Source organism: Misgurnus anguillicaudatus, chromosome 8, assembly GCF_027580225.2.
Source record: "Misgurnus anguillicaudatus chromosome 8, ASM2758022v2, whole genome shotgun sequence".
Classification (NCBI taxonomy): domain Eukaryota; kingdom Metazoa; phylum Chordata; class Actinopteri; order Cypriniformes; family Cobitidae; genus Misgurnus; species Misgurnus anguillicaudatus.
This window is the reverse complement of record NC_073344.2, coordinates 28036728-28057775: the sequence shown is the minus strand read 5'-3', so window position 1 is coordinate 28057775 and position 21048 is coordinate 28036728. Positions and strand designations below refer to the sequence as shown.

The following is a 21048-nucleotide window of genomic DNA, read 5'->3' as shown; positions in this document are numbered from 1 at the left end:
AGGTGTGTGTAGTGTCTTATTGCAGGAAAGATGAGCCCTACGGATTCTCTAGAGAGACACACACACATATACACACAGCTCTCCAGAGTGGCAGCATCTCAGATATACAATACCAACCCTTACACACACACACACACACACTCACTCACACACACACACACACACACACACACACACACACACACACACACACACACGCGCGCAGTGTGCTTTAAAACTGGGTCACACGGCTCTTTCCTCGATAACACAAGAATTGTGTTCTTTAAAATTTGTCCTTCATATGAATATTATTATAATTGGATAATCGCATACAGTCATGATTGACTCTCAATTCAATGCATCGTCTTCTCTGAAGGCAAAGCCATCATTTCAAGGGTCTTTCTCTTCTTTAATAAAAGTGTTTCAATAGACATTGTTAAAGCTTTATGTAGATTAAAGCGAGAGAGAGAGAGAGAGAGAGAGAAATTCCCAAAACTTGTCGGCAAGAACATGACATTATGACATTTTCATGACAATTAAACTTCCTTACCATAATACAAAGATTTTTCTTCATGTTATTGTGATATTTAAAGGGACACTCCACTTTTTTTTGAAAATAGGCTCCCATAGAGTTAAATATTTTATTTTTACCATTTTGGAATCCATTCAGCTGATCTCCAGGTCTGGCGCTAGCACTTTTAGCATAGCTTAGCATAATCCATTGAATCTGATTAGACCATTAGCATCACGCTCAAAAATAACCAAAGACTTTTGATATTTTTCCTATTTAAAACTACTAGGCTAGGAACTATTCTCTCTTTCTGGTGTAATAATCAAAGACTTTGCTGCCGTACCATGGCTGCAGCAGACCCAATGATAATTTTCAATAGGAGGGGATAGGGTTGGGTACCGAAACTCTGTGCCATTATGGCACCAATGCCTATATGGCGGGTACCTACCGGACCGAATCAGAACACAGATTTCGGTGCCTCTCAAATGCATGAACGGTTGACTGAAATATTTTGCTTTCTGTAGCGCAAAAAGCATAATCACACAAGCACAGCACAATCGCTAGTTAAATTGTACTGCACTCACATGGTGCAAATAATTTCCTGACTTACAAAATTCACGTGAATGTGAAAGTCGGAAAGCTTTGATAATACATAGGATTCAAGTTTGATTTCTTAGCTTAACTTAGGTAAGTTTGTTCATATTTTACATTGTTGTAGTTTTATATTGATTAAAAAAAACTGAAACAATTCATTTATTTTGAAAAATCTAAGGATCTTTAGATTTATTTATGTTATAGGGCGGGTAAAATGTTTTCCGTCTATTCGTTTTTGTTAAACGTTCTGTTTAATATAAGCGAGTCAGTTTACTCATTTATTGTTGTTCTGTTTTAATAAAAAATTATAATGAACAAATAAGCATTCGTAGTGATGAAAAATTATGTCTTTCATTTATTTGTGTTTTAATGCAGATACTATCCATTGAATTCGTTTTATTAATTAACAAGCTGTCTTATATAAGCAAGTTTGTCATTGGAGCTACTATTTAATTGGGGTTGAGTTTTTCGTTAAGAGTAATAATGAACAAACATTTTAAAATTAATTTTATTAATAAATGGAAATATTAAATAATCTAATTTTAAAGATTTTATTTAATTCACGCATCAAAAATCTCATAAAAAAGAAATCAAGAATGCAGGTCTTTAAAGATGATGGTGCTTTAGGCAAATTATTAATAAACAAATTATGACAAACAGAGAAGAAATTTCATTGTGTTATGCTGTACTTTCATCTACCATCTTTTTGTGACTCTTTTTTTCAAAGTATCGGTTTAGGCACCGGAAACGTTTTAAAAATATCGATTTGGCACCGGTATCGAAAAAACCCCAAACAATACCCATCCCCAGCAGGGGGCTATTTTCGTAATATCATTGCGCCTGCTGCAGCTATGTTACGGCAGCAAAGTCCTTGATTATTACGGCGTAATGAGAGTATAGTTCCTAGACATATCTGTCTAGAAAATCGCAAATTTTAATTTTCTGTCGGTCTTAGTACACAATGTAACTACAGTAGAGTCAAGTTTTAAATAGGAAAAAACTCTTTGGTCATTTTTGAACATGATTCTAATGGTCTAATCAGATTCAATAGATTGTGCTTAGCTATGCTAAAAGTGTTACCCCCATAACCATGATATCGGCTGAATGGATTCCAAAATTGTAAAAATAAAATATTTAACTCTAGAGAGCTGGATAATGAGCCTATTTTAAAAAAAAGTGGAGTGTCCCTTTAGTTTTATGCATTGTAATTACAGTATTTTTTTTACAATGCAAAACATCTTAAAGGGATAGTTCACCCAAAAATGAAAATTCTGTCATAATTTCCTCAAATTGAACCAAACCGATCATGAGTCACATTTACTTCCATAGTAGGAGAATAGAATACAATGGAAGTGAATGGGGCACATGATCGGTATGGTTTCAAACATACCTCGAGATATCTTCATTTGTGTTCATCAGAACAAAGACATTTATACAGGTTTGTAAAAACATGAGAGTGAGAAATTCATTTTTGGGTGAACTCTCTTTAATGGCATTCATTTGATTATTTTCCATATTTTGGGGTTAAATATGACCAGGAAATTTCTTTAAGTTTCATCCCCGTGATGAGGGATATTAAAGATGCTCTGTAGTTTTCTGCTGCAGGCTTCAGATGAGATGTGGATTTGTTATCGGAGAGTTAAATGAGTCCAACTCTTCCTGCATGCGAGGGGTTTATGTTGATTATGGATGTGGGACGCCCGTCTGTGAGAGATGGAGCTCAGCATGAGGGGCTTAACATGAGGGTAAATCCAGGGGATATCCTGAAGTTACCCCCACTCCAGACGGGCCGAGGGTAAGATGAGGGGGTAGGACGACAGAAGGAGGGATTTAATCCTCTCTTGGGATTGGAGGAGCAGTCAGGAGGAAAAAATAAGGTCGCATTTATTATCGTCTTGCCACTTTTTAAAAATCTAATTTGACCAGAATTGAGTGGCTTAAAGAAAATCATGACATGGTGAAATCTGGTGGCATTTTTGTTTACGGGAAATAATTTTTTGTTATGTTAAAGCCGACAAACTTTATAAACTTGATTCTTTAACACTTTGGGATGTATTGATTTATTTATTAATAAATAATTTATACTCAGGAGAGAGCACACATATTTTCCTATATTGAATATTTCTCTTTTTGTTCCCCATAAATAAATGAAATGTTGTATTTGTTGCAATCTGTTGGATTATGTTATTTAAAGCTAACCGATCTTTACTGCATGTTGTTTATCTGTTATAATAAGTTAAGCTTCCATGTCTGAGATATGTTGTGTGTTTATGTAGCGGCTCACCCCCCGCTCGACTCGTCCTGCTGATGAACAGATTAAATCTCTCTAGAGATACAGAATTAACAAACAGACAAATGGTGACTCGATGGGAGATCATTACATAGACAAACACACATCCATAAACATGTATGGCTGCTGCAGTGGCATCACAACCTCTCTGGACACTTTGAGATCAATTGCTGAAGTTAATGTACCATAAAGGCAGAATATTGAAATACAGGTCAACATTTTTTCAGACTTAATCATCTTTTCACTTAAATTGCTGCAATGCATTCATAAGGCATATATTCAACACTGCTTAATAAAGCCTAAACAGTTCACATACAGTACTAAAATATTTGTAAAATAAGATTAAATTGTAAAAATTTCATTTATGTAACCCTGGACCACAAAACCATAAGTCGCACCGGTATATTTGTAGCAATAGCCAACAATATATTGTATGGCTCAAAATTAGCAATTTTTGTATGGCAAAATTGGGATATTAAGTAAAGGTCATGTTTAATGAAGATATTTTGTATATTTCCTACTGTAAATTTATCAAAACTTGATTTATCATTAGTAATATGTGTTGCAATGGACTTCATTTGGACAACTTGAACTCTTTCCCTGCCAGCATTTTTAGAAAAATTTGCCAACCAGTGGCAGCATTTTTATGATTTTCACAAAAGTTTAATGCCTTTCAGACATTCTTTTTTAAATCTAAACATACAATATATCAAATGAAAGAACAGACCCTCTGCTTTCAAAAAAAAAGTTTCATCCTGCCCTAATTTGTTCTTTTTTATCACCAATATGGGTAGGTTTCTTCAAAAAATACCCAATTTTGAGCAAAAAGCTGAGATAATTACGTTTTTGTGAAGGACTTTTGATCAAATTTAGAGCGATGATCAAAACATACACAGAGTGATTACTGTTTGCCCTAATTCTGCGTTCACACCAGCCGCGGTAGAGGCGTCAAGCACGAGTGATTTCAATGTTTAGTCAATGTGAAGACGCGTTGACGTGCGTCTGGAGGTCTCGCGGTGCGAACGAGGCGTTTAGCAATTCTGTAGATGCGATTTTGCCTCATTTTCACGTCTAGTTTGCTGTTGTCGCAGAAAAAGCGTGAGTTGAAAAATTTGAACTTTGGCTGAAAAAACGCGCCACGTTAACCAATGAGGAGCTTGCTGTAGTAGTGACGTGATTACAGGAAGCAAGCAGAGTCACAGAAGCCCCTCCCATGACGCATATTTTCGCGTGAATGTCTCGATGACTAGAATTTTACGCGTGATTGAAGCGAGTAAACTCAAAATGTTCAAGCGGCAAACAAGACGCGGTAGACGCGAATTTGACGTCTGAAACACGGCTGATGTGAACCCACAGTCAGGGGTTGCTCCCGGGTTTTAGAAGTTGTGTAAGAGCACCACCTGGTGGATAATAGCGCGAGTGGTTTCAGTGTTAAGTCAATGTGAACACTTGTTGACGCGTGTCTGGAGGTCTTGCGGTGCGAACGAGGCGTTTAGCAAATCTGTAGACGCGATTTTTGCCTTATTTGCGCGTCTAGTTGGCTATTGTTGCAGGAAATGCGCGAGTTGAAAAATGTAAACTTTGGCGGAAAAACGCGCCACGTTAACCAATCAAGAGCTTGCTGTAGTAGTGACGTGATTACAGGAAGCCAGCGGAGTGGCAGAAGCCCCTCCCATGATGCGAATTTCCGCGTGAATGTCTCGATGACTAGAATTTTACACGGTAGATGCGAATTTGACGCCTCAAACACGTCTGGTGTGAACCCACAGTCAGGGGTTGCTCCTGGGTTTTAGAAGTTGTGTAAGAGCACCACCTGGTGGATAATAGCGGAAATAAGGATTGCCAGGAAAAGTCGTCATTGCCAGAGAAGCGTTTTTTTTTTAATTGACGTGATAACTTGTCAATGGCGGGAAAAGAGTCAAAGGCGATTTTCTCAATATTTTACTTTTTTGCCACCTCAGTATTTTCAAATAGTTGTATCTCGACCAAGTATTGTCCTCTCCTAACAAACCATACATTAATGGAAAGCTTATTTATTTATAAATTTCAAATTTGACCCTTATGGTTTTGTGGTCCATGGTCACGTCAATATCTGCTATGTTTATTAGTGTATTAGCTTAGTAAAGAGTTGTTTTGTGTGACTCACGAGCCACCTTGAGCTCTAAATGGTTTACTTTTAAAGCACTAGACATCAAGACAACAAACTAGATTTTTAAATAAAGCTGGTCTCTGTCTGTCTCTCACATCATGTGTTAATGTTAAATCCGTCTTTTTCTCATTACCCTCTTTTTCTCATCAATTCCTAAACTGGAGTCACCTCATGAAGCAGTGAAGAAAGCGGTGTTATCATCAGTCGATCTCTAACAGTATATTTGTTGTGTGTTTGTGTTTCTTTATATCTCACCTGTCTCTCTGTTATTTTCAGGTGTCTGTCATGTGTGAACGGCTCGTTCCCGTGTCACTGGTGTAAATACCGTCATATGTGCACGCAGAACGCCAACGACTGCTCTTTCCAGGAAGGCCGCGTGAACATGTCGGAGGTAAGAAACGCATCACTTTCTTTCTGCGATTATCACAGTTTCTGTATTAGTCACCCGGTTCACAGCATCAAAGTGTTGTTGGGTAGTAGCATCACTTACAGTAAAATCTCATTGATGTCAAATCCTGTTTTTCACAGCTGGATATTTAAGTGTTAAAGTTAAAAAGGCTTCTTACTGTTAACGTGCAGCAGCGTAATTATATTTACAATATAGCTCGGCCTCAGGTGTCTTCATAAAGACTTTAATAGACGCAGAGGCAATCAGTCAGTTTTAAAAGAAACTTTTAATATGCCTTGACTTTAGTGATTTAGTCGTTTCACACACAATTCTGCTGCGAGAAGAAAAAAATGAGCATTTGATGAATCACGTCTGTTTGTCAGTAGTTTCTCTTTCTCATGTAACCTCCCCATGTCTGTCCTCGGTATCATCGCGAGTAACTCGATCTGTTTGACTGAATAGAGGGAGATAAGAGTTGAGTGGATTTGGTCATCATGTCGATGGATCTCTTCTCTCATTGGCTACGTGGGAGTCCACTGGGAATCTCCCATAATTTTGTGTTTTCAAAGCCTGTGGACGAGCAGATTGTTTTCTCTAATAGACTCCAGATGTGTGTGAGAGAAAGTGTGAGCAAAAAACGAGTTTAAGGAGGAGTGAGAGAGATCAGGCGGTAACTGGAGTGTTTACATTATAGTCCTGACACCATTTATTTCACAAACAGACAAAGAGATGGAGGGAGAAGGAGAGAGAGAAGAGTGAGAGAGATTTCCAGAGCTGGGAAGAAATGTTAGGGGGAGAGGAGGAGAATAAAATGTGAGGGACAGGACAGAAAAGGCGTTGGCGTGTTTAACCGCCTCTGTCTTTGTCAGCTGGGCGGCAGTCATACTGGTGTTTCCTGAATGTTAGGAGGAAACCGTGAGGACAGTGAGATTCTAGAAGGTTTCCACAGTAAAGGGCCGTTCACATTATAACGATAACTATCAAAAATATAGTTTTAAAAATCATTTTATATTAAAGAGAATAGTGGAGTTCTCCACTATTCTCTTTAATATAAAATGATGCGCAAGACCGCGTGCACCAACATGCAACACAGCCCCCTCTACGTTAACGTCTTTTTGCTGCGCGCACCAACGCACAAGATAGTCCACACTGCATTAACGTTTTTTTTGCCGCGCGCACCAATGCGCAAGACGGCTCACTCTGCGTTAACAACTTTTTTGCTGTGTGCACCAACCCACAAGACAGCCCACTCTGCGTTAACGACTTTTTTGCCACGCACACCATTGTGCAAGACAGCCCGCTCTGCGTTAACGTCTTTTTGCTGTGTGCACCAACGCGCAAGACAGCCCACTCTGCGTTAACATCTTTTTGCTGTGCGCACCAACGCGCAAGACAGCCCACTCTGCGTTAACGTCTTTTTTGCTACGCACACCATTGTGCAAGACAGCCCGCTCTGCGTTAACGTCTTTTTGCTGTGCGCACCAACGCGCAAGACAGCCCACTCTGCGTTAACATCTTTTTGCTGTGCGCACCAACGCGCAAGACAGCCCACTCTGCGTTAACGTCTTTTTTGCTACGCACACCATTGTGCAAGACAGCCCGCTCTGCGTTAACGTCTTTTTGCTGTGTGCACCAACGCGCAAGACAGCCCACTCTGCGTTAACATCTTTTTGCTGTGCGCACCAACGCGCAAGACAGCCCACTCTGCGTTAACGTCTTTTTTGCTACGCACACCATTGTGCAAGACAGCCCGCTCTGCGTTAACGTCTTTTTGCTGTGTGCACCAACGCGCAAGACTGCCCACTCTGCGTTAACGTCTTTTTGCTGTGCGCACCAATGCGCAAGATAGTCAACACTGCGTTAACGTCTATTTAGCCACGTGCACCATGCACAAGACAGCCCACTCTGCGTTAATGTCTTTTTGCCGTGTGCACCAACGTACAAGACAGCCCACTCTGCATTAATGTCTTTTTTGCCGCATGCACCAACGCTCAAGAGCCCACTCTGCGTTATTGTCTTTTTTGCTGTGTGCACCATGCGCAAGACAGCCCACACTGCGTTAACGTTTTTTGCCGCGCGCACCCACGCAAGATAGCCCACTCTGGATTAACGTCTTTTTTGCCGCGCGCACCAACTCGCAAGATAGCCCACTCTGCTTTAACGTCTTTTTTGCTACATGCACCATGCACAAGACAGCCCACTCTGTGTTAACGTCTTTTTGCCGCATGCACCAACGTGCAAGACAGCCCACTCTTCGTTAACATCTTTTTACTGCACGTACCAATGCGCAAGACAGACCACTTTGCGTTAACGTCTTTTTTTGCCACGCACACCATTGTGCAAGACCGCTCACTTTGCATTAACGTCTTTTTTTGCCACGCACACCATTGTGCAAGAGCGCTCACTTTGCATTAACGTCTTTTTTTGCCGTGCACACCATTGTGCAAGACAGCCCACTCTCCAATAACGTCTTTTTTGCCGTGCTCACTATTGCGCAAGACAGCTCACTATGCGCTAACGTCTTTTTTTGCTAATCAATTTACCAACCAACTGCCGATTCATTAATTTCTCAATGCCAAATTTAGCTCAGATTTGAGGTTTGGGGAGTGTACATTTTGTCTCTCTGTTGAACATTTGTTTTTAAACGAAAGAAATAAACTGTGAGGATGACAGTAAGGTCTTTAGTTGATAGCAAAATGAACCGTGACTGTCAGATGTGTTTAAACTGCAGATGAGGAGGTTTTTTATGTGCATGTTTCTGAGGATCTGAACATGAGCATCTACTATCCAGTGGGACATTGAAAAGAGGTCACGTGGCCTTTGGTATCCCCCTCTGACCCAATTACCCACTATTCATGCTTCTGCTTTGTTCCTGAGTTTTATTCATTCTGCTCTCTTATTAATTTCTGAGTTCATAACCGTCAACCCTGTTTTATCTTTCCACACTGTTTCTCTCTCACTCTGTCTTTATGTAATATTCATACAGGGATGCATTGGGCAGCTGGAAGCTCAGATCTAATCCACTTTAAATAATTAAACCAGAGAGAGAGAGAGCAGATCTTTATTTTGAAGAGTGTATTTTTATTGCTGGCCATGTTTGTCAGAAGTGTTATTGTATATTATTATTATTGTTTGGAGAACAGATGTGTCCTGGATGCTAATTGGTCAATGGTGGTGATGTTACATTTACCACATCAAGATGATTGTTATTTTTGTTGCACTTTATGTGTCAGCCATTGTATTTTGTAATGTAAGCATGGATTTTGTTTGTTTCATTTGTTTATTTTATTTATAAGGACAAAACACAATAATCAACATTACTGTAAATGTGCCAGTGTTAGCCAGCCAGCATAATCTCTACTGCAGTCTTTTGGCAAGATGTTTTATAACCCAACAAGTAAAAACAAATCTGAACACAAAACAAATAGCAAAAAACAAATACCAATCAGTACTGCAATCTACATTGACACACAGTAATCATACAAGCACACAAAAAAGGCACACTTGGCGACGTTCAGGAGAAATGTAAGCAGCAAGTTTAATACTAAAATACATTAATAAAAAATGAACACATGTCAGATTTTTTTAAAAAACAAGCCTTAAGACGGTGTAAATGAGATGTCGTACAATCTCTTATTTCAGTAATAATTTTCATAATTTTTCAAGTGCCCTTCAGCCAATGTACTTCTTATGTTAATATTAAGTACCTATTGAGTAGTATTGCATCCTTCATATCTCTGAAGAGTCTTTAATTTTATCCGATTTATAAAAGACAGATCAGCTCTATTGCTACTTACCCGAATAAAGCCGAGCTCCTGCATGTTCATGTTGTTTACATTATATGCACTTACAAGACCATTGCCAACAAAGCAGACATTTGATGCAGTTTTACATACCGCCTGCGACTATTGAGCTGTTTGGGACCGCCCCATTTTAACAAAACCAGCGATAAACAAACACATGCACAATTCCGCTACTACTCAGATTAAACAAACTATATCCATTGTTTGCATAATGCTGCGTTCTTTGGGAAGCTGAACAAGCTCAAATTTCCCTCTCAAACAAAAACACACTTCTCTAGTGATGTTGATTTTTTTGATGATTTTGTTGATTTTTCACTATTCTGGGTGAAATGCCCATATAAGGACTTCCACTGTACTTTCTGCACTGAAATTGCCCATAAAAAATAAAGTTTGTTGAATGTTTTTTTTTTACATTTTGAAACGCATACGAACCCCGGCGAAGTGCATTTGGCACAGAAATACTGTTAAACTGTGTTAATAAGTCAGAATGCGTGAAATGGCTTTAGACCCCCCCTTTAAATATGACTGACAACCGTTGTCATTACCTGCAGTCAAATCCCAGTGCTGATATTCAGAACATAATGTTCAAACAATTCAGAAACAAATGCTCAAATAATCATCATTTATTCCCCGAGGCAGCACACATACACACAGAGTCGATGTTCTGGGATAACATCACTATCCGGCTCATTTCTGTCTCAGTTTGTTGGATATTTCTGCTCCATATGTGTCCCATCACAGATGTTTAACCAAGCGTCAGATGTGCTCAATGCTGTACATGAGTGCTAGTTAGAAAGTTAGCATTGTGATGTAACCAGAAGGTTGCTTCAGTCCCGAGTGAAACACTTAACCTCTGGTTAACCGGGTTAGTCCAGCGGGACTGCCCTGGTAATGAGTTCATGACCCGATCTGTTCAGACATTGTGTGAAGGTGGTTTTTAAATAAGAGCGCTGTTTTTGCTTTGCAGGATTGTCCTCAGATTCTGCCCTCCACACAGATCTACATTCCTGTCGGCATTCCGAAGCCGATCACGCTGTCCGCCCGGAATCTTCCACAGCCTCAGTCCGGTCAGAGGAACTACGAGTGCATCTTCCACATCCAGGGCGAGACGCACAGCGTGACGGCACTTCGATTCAACAGCTCCAGCATTCAATGCCAGAAAACCACGGTGAGTACAAACACCATCTTACTGGAAAACTCTGGGAATATCCTGGAAAAATCTCCTGTTTACAGCAAACAGCACTTATAGAGGATAAACATTTAAAACTTCTAAAGTTGTAACTTACTTGCATAACTTGCGTTTATACAAAACGATGTTCAATATTCCTTCAGTCTGAAGGTCTTAAATGCTTGATCTGATGTAACTGTATTTGTTTTTTAGCTGGGCATGACATGAGATGGAAAATCTGAAATGTGTTGTTGGCTTATATTGTCTACTATAAAGGGTAGTGTACATGGATTAAAACTAAATAATATGCCCTTCACATAAAGCCCATGAAAAGGTAATGACTCTATTTTTTTAGGATTTAATGTAACTTACACCGTGAGAGATCAGATACAGATCATTGCATATATTCATTGTTAGATTAATCAATAATAAAGAAATGAAAATGAAAGCGTATCCAGAGAAGAGCGCTTTGGTCAGATAAATGCGGATTGGTGCAGTTTGATGATGTCACATGATGATATCAAACGTGTGTGCATGTGTGCGTGCGTGTGATTGTTGTAAACAGTGTTATAACACAGTACAGATGGTTGAGTATCAGTCCTGCTGTCTGTCGGCCTGTTTGGAAGAGTCTGAACAATATAAACAGTTTGGAAATGTCCGGATGTGTGGCTCACATTAGCAGTAATGTGTATTTTTGGACGTCAGACTCTTGTTTTTCTTTTTCTTTCTGTGTTTTTATTTCTCAGTTTCGAAATGATTTCGGTTTATTATGATTTTGGTTGGAAGGTTGTTTTTTATACTCTAGTGGTCCAGAAAAGTGGCCAAATCTGCTGACGTGTTTACATACAAACACACATTTCTCCTCTTTCAGACAAGCAGACAGACATCTGTGATCCGGCTGCATGGGAAAACCACAGCTGACATTTCATTGAATCCAGCTGGAAGTCCGAGATGTTCATGGGAAATGTGTTTTAGGGCTGTCTGTAAATTCAGATCATCATGACTGATCTCATTTTTTGTTAACCTCAAAATCTAAATCACTTACTGACAGTTTGGTCTGTGTGCTAAACTTGGGTGCTGTATTAAAGGGCACGTATTTCATTGCTAAAACAACGTTATTTTGTGTATTTTATATAATACAATGTGTTTGTGTGGTTGGTGGTTCAAAAAACACATTATTTCCCACATACCGTACATTTTTGTGGCTTCAGATTTCACTCCCTTTCTGAAGCGCACGGATTTCGGATTTGAAAGCTCTGTGTTCCTGATTGGCCAGCTAATCTGTATGTTGTGATTGGCATAAATTAGGGATGCACGATATATCGGCCGACATATCGTTATCAGCCGATAACTGCTTATTTTTAATATTATCGGTTATCGGTCTGATAGCAAAATTAGGCCGATAAATGAAAGCCGATAAATGATGGATTATTTTGGTTTGTTGAACCACTTCACTTGCTCATTGCTGGCCATGTGGAGTTTTGATTGGTGCTTTCTGTGACATAGCACGAAGATGACACGTGTTGCGGGCTTAAGAAGAGTATGCTAGTCTAGCGCAAAGACAAGATGCCCGCGGTCTGGGAGTTTTTCATTGTGAAATTAATATGAATATTTATCGGCCTATATATATATATATATATATATATATATATATCGGTTATCGGCCCCCAAATATAAAGAGTTATCGGTTATCGGTATCGCCAAAAAATTTTCATATCGGTGCATCCCTAGCATAAATACCTCTGACGTCAGCCGGAAATGTGACGCTCCTTACCATGTTTGAAAGATTCGCTCACAATGCAATGCTAACAGGAGTTAACTTACAGGCTGTGAGTCTGAAGCGGGAGGAATTATGATAATGTCGGTCTTGTCTACATCACCAATCCCAGGAAGTAAACTGTTCCCTACAATCCGTGTGTTTGTTGTAATCCAAGAAAAGAGATTTAAGTTGGAAATGATAACTGGCGTCATCGGTTACTTTTGGGGTTTGTACTTTTTGCATATCGTTAACATGAACTAATACACACACACACACCAAAATAAATGTAAATTTGTGAATCGGACCATACTTGCTCTTTAAAGGGACAGTGTAACATGGTGTAGCTGCTGTACCATGATTGGAGGAGGCGTAGTGATATTATGCAGCAGCTGAAAATAGTCCCCTTAGTAACTTTCAGTGGCAGGGGACTATTTTCGGGCATTGCGTAATATCATTGCTCCTCCTGCAGCCATGTTACAGCAGCAAAGTCCTTGATTATTACGCCAGAATGAGAGTATAGACAGTTTCAGCAGTAACAACATTAACAAGCGGCTTTCGTGGTCATCACGTAACTTACGGTAAACTCTGTGAAGAATAAATAACAACAAAGTCCTTTTAAAGTAGTTTATTTATATAACAAGCAAAATAAACAACGTCTAGATTACATGGGAACCCAAAACATTTGTTATTTTTGACTAGTTATGTGTTTAACTCTTTCGCCGCCATTGACGAGATATCTCGTCAATCAAGAGAAATACTGCTATTATCCACTAGGCGGTGCCCTTCCGCAACTTTTTAAACCCGGAAGTATTGCCCTATGGCAAGCAGCTGCATGTCAGTGTCTGTTTTAAAGATCACTCTGAATGGGATCTCTATGAAAAGTCCTTCACAAAAATGGAATTATCTCTGCTTTTTGCTCAAAATGTGGTGTTTTTGCAGAAACTTACCCATATTCAAAAGCTGATTACAAAAGAACTACTGAAGGTAGGATGAAATGGTTTTTTTTTTTGTTTGAAAGCAGAGGGTCTGTTCTTTCATTTGGTATATTGTTTGTTTATATATTTAAAGAAAAACATTTTCTGGAAGGCATTAAACTTTTATGAAAATCATGAAAAACGCTGGCGCTGGCTGGCAACTTTAAAAAAAAAACGCTGGCGGCGAAAGAGTTAAGAGTTCAGTTTCAGCAACTAGTCACACCATTAAACAAACAGAAACCGGAAATAAAGTTCGGACCAGACGCTTTTTGCGTCACCGCATGTGCGCCCAATGAAACAGTCTATAGATCCTAGCCATATCTGCCTAGAAAATTGCAACTTTTAATTTTTTTTGTCGGTTTTAGTACATGATGTAACTACAGAACATTCAAGTCTTAAACAGGAAAAATATCAAAACTGTTTTGGTTATTTTTTTAGCACGATGCTAATGGACTAATCAAATTCAATGGATTATGCTAAGCTATGCTAAAAGTGAAAGTGCAAGACCCAGAGATCGGCTGAATGGATTCCAAAATGGTAAATATTACATGTTTAACTCTAGGGGACCTGAAAAATGAGCATATTTTTCAAAAAAAGTGGATTGTCCCTTTAACATTGAATTGGATAAACTGCATTAAATGCATAAAATAAACTCCATTCTTTTATTACTTTCATAAGTTAAAATGTGAATCCCAGTGGATTTCTTTTTTAATTGTCAAGAAGAGTAAGAATAGATGTACAGTATCAGAGCAGACGCTCGTAGTTTAATTCATCATCCTGTATGAAGCTTTTTCTGACTGTTCGAAGACAGACGACAAGCCGAAGAAGAGAGAGAGAGGGAGAGATTCAACCATGAGTTCTGATGAGAACCAATTAGAGGAGAGACAGATAAAAATGATGATAAATTACTGAAAGAGAGAGAGAGAGAGAGAGAGAGAGAGAGAGAGAAAGGCGTAATAGAGAGTACAGTAAAGAACAATGAAGGTGAGAGCAAATTTGCCGAGAGTGATAGAGAGACAGAAGCTGAGGGCCATTTGGGGACAGAAGAGCCTTCTTGAAACTCAATGTACCCGAGAGAGAGAGAGAGAGAGAGAGAGAGAGAGTATTAGTTAAGATCATTCATCTGTAAAAGAGTAGTACCAGTATCATATTGATATAGAAGTAGATGAGTCATAGTGATGTTATCTCGTTCTCATACTTTCTTAAAAGTCAAAGTCTTTTGTTGTTATGTGTTATGAGTACTGTGTACAAAGTACCATGAGAAACCTTTCTTGAATGCTTTTTTACAGACTATAGACAAGACACAAATAAACAGCACTGCTAGTTATTAAAATAAGATTTCTCTGACTCTTTATCTGCAATAAATTCATTTTTATTCTTTACTGTGCTTGTACTGTGTTATAGAAAAGTCACATAACATACCATAAAATGAGCTTTATCAGCTAAAATCAGTTAATGCCACTGGAAAACAAAGGCTTTAATGCATGATTGAGACACACACACAAGCTCAATATCTGTTAATACTTATCGTGTTTATTTGTTTATCCTTGTGAGATGAAGCGATGTGGCCCGTATGAAGTCTGTGTTGAAAGTTTTCCTGGAGCAGCAGGACTCGTCCTTCAGGACACAATAGCTGAGGTCAGAGGAAGGCCAGGGTCATTAAACCATGAGTTGTCCGGCACTAAATCAACATCCTTCACATCCCAGATGGGGTTTGAACCGGCAGCCCTGTAATGACGGCTGTAATAGTGCACAGATCAGACCGGCACACAGTCAGAACGGAGATCTGCTTTCTCTTAATATAGAAAGTGTATATCAGTAAATGAAATCAAACAATCTTCAGTATTTATCATATCAGTAGACTGAACCTGCAGGCGGTTTCCACTCGCCGTCCTCTTTAGCTCCATCACGTCATTTCTCGTTGATTAAATTACGCGAGCGTTCGTCTTCCTACGCCGGTCAGAGGTTAACTGCCTGCCTGCTTAGGAACGACGTCTCGCGTGGTCTGAATCACATGGTGGTCTCCAGCCTGCAGGGTGAATAAATTACCATACAATACATGTATGACAGCTGCCTTCAGACAGAAGATGGCTCATGTTAACATCATAAATTATGTTTAATTTCTAAGCCAGCCCTCTGTGCCCAGAGACATTATCTGTGTCTCATGATGGTTGTCAGAGCACATAACAAAAAGAGCTAAAAGAGAAGCATTTCTATTAAAGTTATTTTATTTTACTGCAAAACAAGACAAATAGAAAGAAACTTTTTTTTTTTTAAATCTAGCAAAAACCTAGCAACTGCATGCATGCTGTAGCAATGCCCTCGCAACTGCATGCATGCTGTAGCAATGCCCTAGCATTGCCCTAGGACCCTTGCAAACATGTGCACGCTGTAGCAATGCCCTAGCAACTGTGTGCATGCTGTAGCAATGCCCTAGCAACCGTGTGCATGCTTTATCAATGCCCTAGCAAACGTGTGCATGCTTAATCAATGCCCTAGCAAAGGTGTGCACGCTGTAGCAATGCCCTAGCAAATGTGTGCATGCTGTAGCAATGCCCTAGCAACCGTGTGCATGCTGTAGCAATGCCCTAGCATCCATGTGCACGCTTTAGCAATCCCCTAGCAACCACGTGCATGCTCTATCAATGCTCTAGCAACCACATGTGTGCTGTAGCAATGCCCTAGCAAACGTGTGCACGCTGTAGCAATGCCCTAGCAACCACATGTGTGCTGTAGCAATGCCCTAGCAAACGTGTGCACCCTATAGCAATGCCCTAGCAAACGTGTGCACGCTGTAGCAATGCCCTAGCAAAGTGTGCATGCTTTATCAATGCTCTAGCATACGTGTGCATGCTTTATCAATGGCCTAGCAAATGGGTGCATGCTTTTTCAATGCCCTAGCAACCACATGTGTGCTGTAGCAAAGCTCTAGCAACCGTGTGCATGCTGTAGCAATGCCCTAGCAACCGTGTGCATGCTTTATCAATGCCCTAGCAAAGTGTGCATGCTTTATCAATGCTCTAGCATACGTGTGCATGCTTTATCAATGGCCTAGCAAACGGGTGCATGCTTTTTCAATGCCCTAGCAACCACATGTGTGCTGTAGCAATGCCCTAGCAACCGTGTGCATGCTGTAGCAATCCCCTAGCAACCACGTGCATGCTTTATCAATGCCCTATCAACCACATGTGTGCTGTAGCAATGCCCTAGCAAATGTGTTCATGCTGTAACAATGCTATAGCAATCCCATATCTCTCTTTCTCTCTGTTTGTCACTTGAACTGTTTTGTGGTATTGTGTGTGTCTGTTGTACACTTGCTGCTCTCTCTCAGATGAAGTGTTGTAGCACTCCTTCATTAATCTCTCTTCAGTTATTTATACAGTCCCTCTCTGAGAGTAGATCTGTCATTGAAGCCTGGAGTGTTAAAGTTTCAGCACATGTAAAAACGTTTCCTTCACCATTTATATTCTTACTGTGTTTTACTCTGAATAGTTAATGACATTTTATGAAAAAAATTCAAATCCTGTATATATAATAATCCTGTATAAACAAACTTCAATAAGAGAGAGATGATGAAGAGCTTCTAAGAGGAAGATGTATGTAGGATCCATGTATACACGGGTTGTTACTGGAGATTTTGTTTGATCTTTTTTCATGCTTTGGAAAGACTTCAGTAGATGTCCTTCACTGTCCTGGATTGTGTGGTGTGTGTGTGTGCTCGCAGTATTTCTATGTAGTGCGTTACACGCTGAAGGTCTTGGTTAAGAACTCTTAAATAAATGATATCCTATTAATAATAGAGTAAAATAACAGAGTAAGGGTTGGAAAAAATCCTATATCACCTCAGAAGATTCTGTAGCTCAAATGTATCTGAAAGTTACTCAGTGTTGAGGGTCAATATCAGTCGAGTTTGATCATATTAAAGCAGTGAGTATCTTATAACAGTGGTTTTACTAAATCTAAACACTTCTTGGGGATAATGTGAAGCAGGGTAAAATCCCCTTAACTACAGGAACTTTATTTCTTCTATTAAACTATGTCAAGACCAACATGCTGAGACCAGTAGTAACTCGTGTCTAACTGTGGCACAGTGTTTATCGACATTCAGACGGTGAACTATCACATGCTAGATAGATAGAGGGATAGATATACTTATAGATAGCACATTGCTGATTTAATTTTATCAGCCGAGACCACAGCAACAAGAGGATGATGATGATGTTCTTCTTCACTTTTGTTTCAGTACAACTATGAAGGAAGTGACATCAGTGACCTTCCTGTTGATCTGTCTGTGGCGTGGAATGGAAACTTCATCATTGACAACCCCCACAATATACAAGCTCACCATAGCAACCGCTGCAGTGGGCTGTATGCGGTAACCTAGCAACATTCAGAGGATGCTGCAGGACGAGAGAGCGTGCCGTCGCAGTGTTTATAAATGTTTTAAAAGAGTTTCTGCTTATGTAATCAAATGAGCTTTCTCATTCTTAACAATGTTAGTGTTATGTTTGAAAGAATGATTTATGTCCATCACTGCTGTGGTATCGTGTAGCTGCTGATGAAGATTATTTTAAAAGTTAATGCTAATATATTGAATACTAAAGTAAGATTTCTAGTATGACATCACAAATAATTTCTAAGGCAATATCTGAGTCTCTCTTTCTCTCTCTAGCTCACCTGTACAAGTGTTATGCGTTAAGGGAGAGCTGTGGTTTGTGTCTGAAATCGGACCCGAGCTTCGAGTGTGGATGGTGTGTTCAGGACAAGAAGTGTTCTCTCCGTCAGGAATGTGCACAACCCGAACAAACCTGGATGCACGTCACCGCCGGCAACAGCCGCTGCACACATCCTCGCATCACCAAGGTGAACAAATGCACATTGACATACTGATCTATGGTCAGATCATGCAGTACACCTAACACCTCCTGATGACTGATCTACAGTCAGAACATTACAGATAATTTAGAAGTCAAACATTTGGACTATCTTTAACTTCATAAGATGGAGAAGGGGCGGGACAAAGATCAGTTGCAACCGGCGCATCGTCCAATGACGCATCGTTCAGTCGGCGTTTGCCTTGTCGTTTTCAGCTGCGTTTAAACGGTTTGGTGCACACGCCCTTAACAATAAATCCCACCCACTTTGAAGCGGTACTAAAAGCAAAGTGAGCCGAGTTGTGCCAAGCCGTGTCATGGCACACATTGGAAAATCGGCATTAGTCAATTGTGTCCACATTTGGTACAATGCATCACTAATAAGTGTTCACTTTTGTAGATTAAACCAGATTGTTTTTCTTATTTGCATGCTCCAAACTCCATATCATTTCAGATGGACCTGGGTGCAGATCTTTAATGTCTAACAGTGTTCAGATTTCACACAAACTCAATGAATCAAACAGCACAGACGGATCTGTTATGAAAATGATCTTCTCTCCGCATTAAGAGGATTGCCAAATTCTGCCCTAGCAATTGAATAAAAGTTTTAGATCATCCAGTTACTAAAATTACATCTCATGTTAATTAAAGTTCTCCTGTGTTCTCATCCTGCGATCTGTCCATCTTTCTCTCTCTCTCACTCTCTGTCTCTCTCTCTTTCTCCAGCGCTGCTGTCGTTTTATTAGATTAGGTGTTAATTTAATTTGGGAAAGAATGAATTTATCACATGGATTATTAGCTCACTGTGGGTGCTTTGAAAGCCATCTGTTGAGAAGATGTACACCTATTTTCTCTCTCTCTTTCTCTTCCCATCTTTCTTTTGCTTTGTCTTCACACAGGCTCTGGTTTTCAATTTTTATCTATCTGTAGAAATGTGTGAATGTCAAATGAAGACGGTCCCTCGGAAACCAATTACTCGTATTCTGTATTCTCTCTCAGTTTGAACAGCGAGTGATTGTGCTGTTTGTGTTTTGACTGCCGTTTTCGAGGGTTAAATGAAACCCCTGTCATTATTCTCACGCCTTTCTGTTGTTTGAAGCCAGCATGAGTTTATTTCCATAGAGCACGGGAGATGTTTTGCCGAATGTTGACAATTATTTTCTCTATAAATTGAAAGTGTACGGTCGGCAGGGTACGGTTAGACTCCTAAACCTGTGAGACCATTCATCGTTGTGTTGTTTGTTATAGACGTATAACGTGTTTGTAGTAAGACACACTTTCAAAAATGTATTTGTGCTTTTGTTTTTTGGTCCAGTTGTCTCCTGAAACAGGTCCACGACAGGGTGGAACCAGACTCACCATCACCGGAGAAAATCTGGGCCTTCAGTTCAAAGACATCCAGAATGGCGTTCGGATTGGAAAAGTGTCCTGTCAGCCCATCGAGGAGGAATACATCAGCGCTGAACAGTGAGTGTTTGTTACAAAACTCATCTGATACTTCGTTATTTATTATTACCAAGGTGCAACCTATCGTGAATCCAACACAGATGTGACTTAAACTGCAATTCATTGACTGGCCACTAGAGACAGGCTTCAAAAGGGAGTCAATCCCATAGACCCCCAATTTACAACAGTAATACATTTGTTTACAGCCTGCTAAGTTTTTGGACTATATAGCTCATTTTGCCCTTCATGACAACTGTTTTTGCTACTCATCCGTTTAAATTATATTAAGCCTTAAAGTTTTGCATAATTAAGGGCGTGACCACTTGAGTGACGGGTGAACTGCCACTGGTATCACTACTGTCAAACTAGACAGGCCAAACTAGACTAGACTTCAGCTCCACCCACGTTCCGCCTCTTTGTCCATTTTTGGTTAATCGCAAGTGACGCGCTGAAAAGATTGACTACGACAACAATGGGCTTCAAAAATGCACCAACGCCATGGACACTAAGGCCAAGTTTTATACAGTCTATGCATAAAATACATCCATTCTGTCCAAAAACAGGCTTGTAATCCATATTTAATGTCATGTATTCAGACATCTGTCAGTGTGCATGAAGTCTGGTCAACATCACAGTGTGTCCAACTAGATAACACTTTACTTGAAGGGGTGTTCATAAGACTGACATGACACCTTCATAATCATGACATGACATGTTCTGTCATTAAGGCCCTGTTTACACGAGAACGCTCAAGGGTGAAAACGTAAAAATATTTTATCGGATGTGCCTTTCGTTTACACAGCAGCTGTGTTTTTGGGGCTTAAAAATGCAAAAAAAGTGAAACCAACCCTCCAGAGTGGAAATCTTAAAAACGCTCCATCGTCGCGTTTCTGTCTAAATGGTAAAAACGCAAAAGTCTGCTCACAGTGGCTCTTGTCACGTATGCGTTTGTGTCACAGGCATGCGCCAGTTCAGGAAAATAACAACCATGTCGGACCTTCAAGTTGGCATAGCAGCTCTGATAAATATACAAGGGTCTTTCCAGCAGTTGTATAAAATATTCACAGCTAGTATTACTGATCAGAGAAGGTGCATTAATTACCTCTATCAAAC

At 39.8% G+C, this 21048-nt stretch overlaps 1 protein-coding gene across 1 annotated transcript in view; it reads left to right on the top strand.

Annotated features, from left to right (window-relative positions):
• plxna1b (plexin A1b) overlaps nt 1-21048 on the top strand; it is a 120675-nt gene that overhangs the window by 70905 nt on the left and 28722 nt on the right. Inside the window, exons 9-13 of the mRNA XM_073870649.1 lie at nt 5800-5914; nt 10682-10882; nt 17859-17961; nt 18294-18478; nt 19805-19956. Of these exons, the coding sequence (XP_073726750.1) occupies nt 5800-5914; nt 10682-10882; nt 17859-17961; nt 18294-18478; nt 19805-19956 (756 nt within the window). The remainder of the gene's footprint in view (nt 1-5799; nt 5915-10681; nt 10883-17858; nt 17962-18293; nt 18479-19804; nt 19957-21048) is intronic.